This window comes from Diaphorina citri, unplaced genomic scaffold, assembly GCF_000475195.1.
Source record: "Diaphorina citri unplaced genomic scaffold, Diaci psyllid genome assembly version 1.1 scaffold1240, whole genome shotgun sequence".
In the NCBI taxonomy this organism is placed as follows: Eukaryota; Metazoa; Arthropoda; class Insecta; order Hemiptera; family Psyllidae; genus Diaphorina; species Diaphorina citri.
The window spans coordinates 11207-18897 of NW_007378669.1; the positions used below are offsets into that span (position 1 = coordinate 11207).

General features: G+C 38.9%; 1 protein-coding gene and 1 long non-coding RNA gene across 2 annotated transcripts; both read right to left on the bottom strand.

The window, feature by feature from the left end:
- Positions 1-624: 624 nt before the first annotated feature.
- LOC113469807 lies at positions 625-1905 on the bottom strand. The gene is made up of 2 exons (XR_003393108.1): positions 1757-1905; positions 625-1571 (listed from the first exon to the last, which is right to left on the bottom strand). It is a non-coding gene; the product is annotated as an uncharacterized LOC113469807 (long non-coding RNA).
- Positions 1906-3586: 1681 nt separating this feature from the next.
- Positions 3587-5901, bottom strand: LOC113469806. The gene is made up of 3 exons (XM_026827733.1): positions 5771-5901; positions 4865-5120; positions 3587-3700 (listed from the first exon to the last, which is right to left on the bottom strand). The coding sequence occupies exons 1-3, from the start codon at positions 5833-5835 to the stop codon at positions 3596-3598; spliced, it is 426 nt and encodes a 141-aa protein (XP_026683534.1). The 5' UTR covers positions 5836-5901; the 3' UTR covers positions 3587-3595.
- Positions 5902-7691: the final 1790 nt, after the last annotated feature.

Here is a 7691-nt window from a genome sequence, read left to right on the forward strand (position 1 = left end):
AATGAAAGTATCGTTGTAAACATACTTTTCAAGGATTTAGATGAAAAATTGAAAACTTTAAAGTTAAAAACTCAGTTTGGTGATTTTCATTTATTGCCCTTTTTGCACCCAGCTCCTCAATAATATTCAATGTTCATATGCCTAGAACTTCTAATGAACCTTATACCTAGGTCACCTGTAGTAGGTTATTACCTACGTACTGAAAAACATAAACTAAAATCAGAACAAAGAACATGCCGAAATCTTCACTATTATTTCAGTTAATGAATAAAATACCTAAAGATTAAAATGAAATAATACCTACCTAATGGAAAAATGAGAGGAGAAATCCTCATGAAGGTAAAAAGGGAAATTAAATTGAAAGAGAATTAAACAGCCCAACAAAAATAATGGGTAATGTTTTTTTTTTTTTTTTTTTTTTTTTAAAAAAAAAAAAAAAAAAAAAAAAAAAAACAAATACTTATACAAATAATAAAAGTAAAGAACTACCTACCACAGCTTAAAAAAAAAAAAAAAAAAAAAAAAAAAAATAAAATTAATAAAAGTAAAGAACTACAACAACCAATACATATTCCTAATCCTAAGTTGCTAAAGTTACCAAGTAGCCTCCTTAACTAATATATATTGGCTTGAAACATTTTGATTGTAAAGACTAAAAAAACTTGACTTGAAAAAGAAATTGCACTCCCTCTTGGCTTGAAACATTTTGATTGTAAAGACTAAAAAAACTTGACTTGAAAAAGAAATTGCACTCCCTCTTGGCTTGAAACATTTTGATTGTAAAGACTAAAAAAACTTGACTTGAAAAAGAAATTGCACTCCCTCTTGGCTTGAATCATTTTGATTGTAAAGACTGAAAAAAACTTGAATTGAAAAAGAAATTGCACTCCCTCTTGGCTTGAATCATTTTGATTGTAAAGACTGAAAAAAACTTGAATTGAAAAAGAAATTGCACTCCCTCTTGGCTTGAATCATTTTGATTGTAAAGACTGAAAAAAACTTGACTTGAAAAAGAAATTGCACTCCCTCTTGGCTTGAAACATTTTGATTGTAAAGACTAAAAAAACTTGACTTGAAAAAGAAATTGCACTCCCTCTTGGCTTGAATCATTTTGATTGTAAAGACTGAAAAAAACTTGACTTGAAAAAGAAATTGCACTCCCTCTTGGCTTGAAACATTTTGATTGTAAAAACTAAAAAAACTTGACTTGAAAAAGAAATTGCACTTCCTTTTGGCTTGAAACATTTTGATTGTAAAGACTAAAAAAAAACTTGACTTGTAAAAGAAATTGCACTCCCTTGAGATTTTGATTTTAAAGAATGAAAAACCATTGTAAAAGTCTTTTAAAGTCTCGAGTAAAAAGGACAGTTTAAACAAAACATAACCTTATATGTCTAATATTCTAATATGGCGCTAATGGGCGTCCACAAAGAGAACCATATACCCCGAAAGGAAAACATTCCGTCAGATAGGAAACTAGGAAGGGAGAAAAAATGAGATCTTGTGATTGGTTGAAGATAAAAATTAATAGTAATAAAAAGTTTGAAAAGCTCAGGGCTACGACTCCTTACCTTATAAGTCTAATATTCTAATATGGCGCTAATGGGCGTCCACAAAGAGAACCATATACCCCGAAAGGAAAACATTCTGTAGGATAGGAAACTAGGAAGGGAGAAAAAATGAGATCTTGTGATTGGTTGAAGATAAAAATTAATAGTAATAAAAGTTTGAAAAGCTCAGGGCTACGACTCCTCACTTGAAGGACTAGGGTTTGAACCCCGAAACCAACATGAAATTAAGAACCATCAACCATGGTCAATTGGTTACAAATCAGAAGTGGCACAATACTGTTGCTTAAGGATCATGGTGTAAGTCCGATTATCTGGTTGTGGCACATTCTATGTGGCGGAACCCCGAAACCAACATGAAATTAAGAACCATCAACCATGGTCAATTGGTTACAAATCAGAAGTGGCACAATACTGTTGCTTAAGGAGCATGGTAAGTCCGATTATCTGGTTGTGGCACATTATAAGTGGCAACTTTAAACCGAAATGATCATCACAGCACAAGTAGTCTGAGTTCGATTCTCGGAGGGGTCGAAGATTTTTAGCCCAACTGTGCCTGTATTCTTTGAACATACAAAATTTCCTCATATTTCGATTGTAAATATTTTAACGTTTTCGGAGTCTGGGCTAAAACAATAACAACATCAACATTAACACTTTTGAAAAAAACATTGGTGGTTGGTATCAAATACTGGGAATTGGACGTCACGGCATACGCTCCCGTAGGCGATGACGTCACATCAAATGTCCCGAGCAAAGCTCCCTTGCAGGCAATGCATGTTTGTGCGCATACGTTTCTGCGCAGTTCTTTCTGCTCCTCCGCTAGCGCGCTTGCATAGTGGCGCTACCTAACGGACGAAAAAAACAACTGCGTAAAGTCTGACGTCACACATCTTTGCACTCTTTCATTAGAACGGAAAATAAAAAGTGAATTTTCAAGCTTTTACAGTTATTTTTTCGGAGTTTTGACCTCAGATTTGGATTTTTCCCAACTTTTTACATATTAAGAATCGACCATTTATTTATAATTTTTACTCATTTGCAACTGCTCAATTACATGTACTTCTTTTTCTTCAGAAGATAGAGGTTTGATAGAGAGAGCACTGACAACGGAAGCCAATATTTTGCGATGATGTTGTCTTGATCCGTGAGTTCTGGGCATGTCTGCAGGTGGTCTGCATTCATGACAGCTTGTTGAGTGCAGTGTGGACAGGTAGGGGATTCTCTGCAGCCTATACGGTTGAGGTGTTGGGCAAGACAATCATGACCTGTCATCAAGCGGAAGGTGGCGACCGCTGCTTTTCTAGGTGTCTGAGGTATGATTTCAGGTTTGTCAACTATGTCTTTCCATTTTTTCCCCAAAATTTCTCTTTTTAAAAAAAGCTTTATGTTTGTGACAGCTTTGTATTTTTTGAAAAAACATTAAGGTGTGTCCACACATAGTCGAGCGGCAATCGATCGATGTCGACTGAACCCTCCACGCTGCCTTGACAACATAGATTTTCCTCGTCGTCCATCGACTAGGTTTGGACATACATTTACATTTAAGTACACGGCAAAGCTCTTCCTGGGGGAAAAACTGTTGGAAAACCTACAACACGTGAATAGACTTTTGATAAGATAAGGCAAAAGCTCTGAAAAATTTCCTTTCTGAAATTTTTTGCAAGTCGGCACGCTAAACAGTGTTGCCACACATACGCTCTACGCTGAACAGTGTTGTCAGATGTACCTGGTAAGAATATCGCACATCGCACGCACCTTGCAAAAAAATATCGTACGTTTTTTTTAAAATAATTCCGTACGAGTGGTGTACGATATTATGCATTTACGATATTGGCGATTTTTAAAATTTTTGCAGTTTGTGGAACCAAAATTAGCATCCATTTAGGTAAAGAGTTCGGGGACGTTAAACAGGGAGTAGACCAGCTTAGTCTGGCTGGGGGACTATAAACAGGGAGTATACCAGCCTGAATTTCCCTGGCTAAAGAAATACCTAGCAAAGGTTGAATGCGAAGAGCTCATACACCTTAGGACTGTTGTTTACAATAGCAGAACTTTCTCAGATCTTGAAACGTGTCGTATATGCAGGACGCTTGTTTTCCGTACTCATTGATACGACTGATATCACCCACCTGAAATCCAACAAGAATTTAACCTTCTTATTGGGACACCCTTTATGGTGTCCCAATAAGAACGCAAGATTTGAAAGGGTCATAACTTTGTTATGCGTTGTTTTATCTTGCCCAATCTTTGACAAATTGATTGTAAACATATCAAAATTAGTCATCTTGGAGCCTAAAACTGTTCAACAACGCGTTAGCATAATAAAATCGACACATTATCACTTTTGCGCGAGCATTTTCCTAGTCAAAATCGTGCCATTTTCCGTTTTGGTGACGAGAAATGGCCTCGATGATAATGTAACTTTAACTTTTGCGCGAGCATTTTCCTAGTCAAAATCGTGCCATTTTCCGTTTTGGTGACGAGAAATGGCCTCGATGATAATGTAATTTTACCCCCTAGACTTCTTTCTGTGGGGGTATCTAAAGTCACATGTTTACAGCAACAAACCCACACCCACTGAAGCATTGAAAGGTGAAAGTGAAATTGAACGCTGCATCGACGAGATACAGCCTGATTTCTTCAACTTTGTCATCGAAAATTTCATCAAAAGATAACGAATGTACCATCAAAGTCGAGGAGGTTATTTGTCTGATTATTGTTCCATACAAAATTTCAGAATGTTTACTTCTCAAAACATCTAAGAAGTTTATTATTATTATTGTTTTTTTTCTTTCTGTGGGGGTATCTAAAGTCACATGTTTACACCAACAAACCCACACCCACTGAAGCATTGAAAGGTGAAATTGAACGCTGCATCGACGAGATACAGCCTGATTTCTTCAACTTTGTCATCGAAAATTTCATCAAAAGATAACGAATGTACCATCAAAGTCGAGGAGGTTATTTGTCTGATTATTGTTCCATACAAAATTTCAGAATGTTTACTTCTCAAAACATCTAAGAAGTTTATTATTATTATTATTTTCCACGAAGAACCATGCTTTATTAAACAATCAAATCTTGCGTTCTTATTGGGACACCCTTTATTATGCCCAAAAAAGAATAAAGTTTTGGCGAAATGGAGAATTCCATGATAGGAGCCCACAAAGAACCTACTGAGCCCAAAATCCTTTAGAAGTTTGATATGTAGGCCAAATTTACCCAAAATTCCTTCGTTTATTTAGAACTAATTCAAACAGTTCTCTAAAGGCCCCAGTCAACAAGCAACCTACCTTCAGTTTAAACGCTTCCGTTTCCACATGATACACTATCGAGAATTCAAATATGCCTCGACCTGGCAGGGTTTCTACTTTCAACTGGTAGGTCTCAAACTTGATGTCCATCTGGTCCGTTAGGTCCGGTATAAACCCGTCCAAATCTCGGTTGGTTTTGAACGAGCGTAGGGACTTGTTCGGGATAAGTTTGCCTGCCCAGAGAATCGAACCGACGGCCAACGGCTCGCACGCCGTGGTGAATTTGACGTTATAACTGAAACAAATCAATCAGCCAAGTTAGCTTGGAAGGTAACGCGGTAATTTTCCTTATGTGTTGGACATTTCTGCAGATCGTCTGGTTGGGGGACGTTAAACAGGGAGTAGACCAGCTTAGTCTGGCTGGGGGACTTTAAATAGGGAGTATACCAGCCTGAATTCCCCTTGCTCAAGAAATAGCAAAGATTGAGTGCGAAGAGCATCTGCTCGTAAAATTTGTAGCCAAAACCAAATGTCAGCCTAAAGCAATCAACCTAGTTAGGGCTGATTGAGAAGCTGACGAAAAACGCCGACCCCGTCTGTACATGGGAAAAGGTTGGTTGGGGGACGTTAAACAGGGAGTAGACCAGCTTAGTCTGGCTGGGGGACTTTAAATAGGGAGTATACCAGCCTGAATTCCCCTTGATCAAGAAATAGCAAAGATTAAATTTGTAGCCAAAACCAAATGTCAGCCCAAAGCAATTACCCTAGTTAGGGCTGATTGAGAAGCTGACGAAAAACGCTGACCCCGTCTGTAGATAGGAAAAGGCGCGGAAGAAGACTCATTTGGTAGGGGATAGCATTTCCCAATCCAGACATGCGCACCAATGCGGTTCTATGAACGCATCCTATCTCTATACTGTTCTAAGAACGCTGGTTGGTACTTACTCATTGAGGAAGGTAACAAAATAGTCAGCTATTCTCCTGGTAAACTCATGCTTAGGGGATAGCATTTCCCAATCCAGACATGCGCACCAATGCGGTTCTATGAACGCATCCTATCTCTATACTGTTCTAAGAACGCTGGTTGGTACTTACTCATTGAGGAAGGTAACAAAATAGTCAGCTATTCTCCTGGTAAACTCATGCTTAGGGGATAGCATTTCCCAATCCAGACATGCGCACCAATGCGGTTCTATGAACGCATCCTATCTCTATACTGTTCTAAGAACGCTGGTTGGTACTTACTCATTGAGGAAGGTAACAAAATAGTCAGCTATTCTCCTGGTAAACTCATGCTTAGGGGATAGCATTTCCCAATCCAGACATGCGCACCAATGCGGTTCTATGAACGCATCCTATCTCTATACTGTTCTAAGAACGCTGGTTGGTACTTACTCATTGAGGAAGGTAACAAAATAGTCAGCTATTCTCCTGGTAAACTCATGCTTAGGGGATAGCATTTCCCAATCCAGACATGCGCACCAATGCGGTTCTATGAACGCATCCTATCTCTATACTGTTCTAAGAACGCTGGTTGGTACTTACTCATTGAGGAAGGTAACAAAATAGTCAGCTATTCTCCTGGTAAACTCATGCTTAGGGGATAGCATTTCCCAATCCAGACATGCGCACCAATGCGGTTCTATGAACGCATCCTATCTCTATACTGTTCTAAGAACGCTGGTTGGTACTTACTCATTGAGGAAGGTAACAAAATAGTCAGCTATTCTCCTGGTAAACTCATGCTTAGGGGATAGCATTTCCCAATCCAGACATGCGCACCAATGCGGTTCTATGAACGCATCCTATCTCTATACTGTTCTAAGAACGCTGGTTGGTACTTACTCATTGAGGAAGGTAACAAAATAGTCAGCTATTCTCCTGGTAAACTCATGCTTAGGGGATAGCATTTCCCAATCCAGACATGCGCACCAATGCGGTTCTATGAACGCATCCTATCTCTATACTGTTCTAAGAACGCTGGTTGGTACTTACTCATTGAGGAAGGTAACAAAATAGTCAGCTATTCTCCTGGTAAACTCATGCTTAGGGGATAGCATTTCCCAATCCAGACATGCGCACCAATGCGGTTCTATGAACGCATCCTATCTCTATACTGTTCTAAGAACGCTGGTTGGTACTTACTCATTGAGGAAGGTAACAAAATAGTCAGCTATTCTCCTGGTAAACTCATGCTTAGGGGATAGCATTTCCCAATCCAGACATGCGCACCAATGCGGTTCTATGAACGCATCCTATCTCTATACTGTTCTAAGAACGCTGGTTGGTACTTACTCATTGAGGAAGGTAACAAAATAGACAGCTATTCTCCTGGTAAACTCATGCTTAGGGGATAGCATTTCCCAATCCAGACATGCGCACCAATGCGGTTCTATGAACGCATCCTATCTCTATACTGTTCTAAGAACGCATCCTATACTGGTACTTACTCATTGAGGAAGGTAACAAAATAGTCAGCTATTCTCCTGGTAAACTCATGCTTAGGGGATAGCATTTCCCAATCCAGACATGCACACCAATGGGTTCTATGAACGCATCCTATCTCTATTTGTTCTAAGAACGCTGGTTGGTACTTACTCATTGAGGAAGGTAACAAAATAGTCAGCTATTCTCCTGGTAAACTCATGCTTAGGGGATAGCATTTCCCAATCCAGACATGCACACCAATGGGTTCTATGAACGCATCCTATCTCTATTTGTTCTAAGAACGCTGGTTGGTACTTACTCATTGAGGAAGGTAACAAAATAGTCAGCTATTCTCCTGGTAAACTCATGCTTAGGGGATAGCATTTCCCAATCCAGACATGCACACCAATGCGGTTCTATGAACGCATCCTATCTCTAT

What these genes read in the sequence shown, in the direction of transcription:
- LOC113469806 (XM_026827733.1), bottom strand. Translation starts at nt 5,835, where the DNA reads ATGCTATCCCCTAAGCATGAGTTTACCAGGAGAATAGCTGACTATTTT. An exon ending in TTTGTTACCTTCCTCAATGA is followed by an intron (nt 5,121 to 5,770) that starts GTAAGTACCAAC and finishes GATTTGTTTCAG; the next exon opens with TTATAACGTCAAATTCACCA. An exon ending in CGGAAGCGTTTAAACTGAAG is followed by an intron (nt 3,701 to 4,864) that starts GTAGGTTGCTTG and finishes GTTGGATTTCAG; the next exon opens with GTGGGTGATATCAGTCGTAT.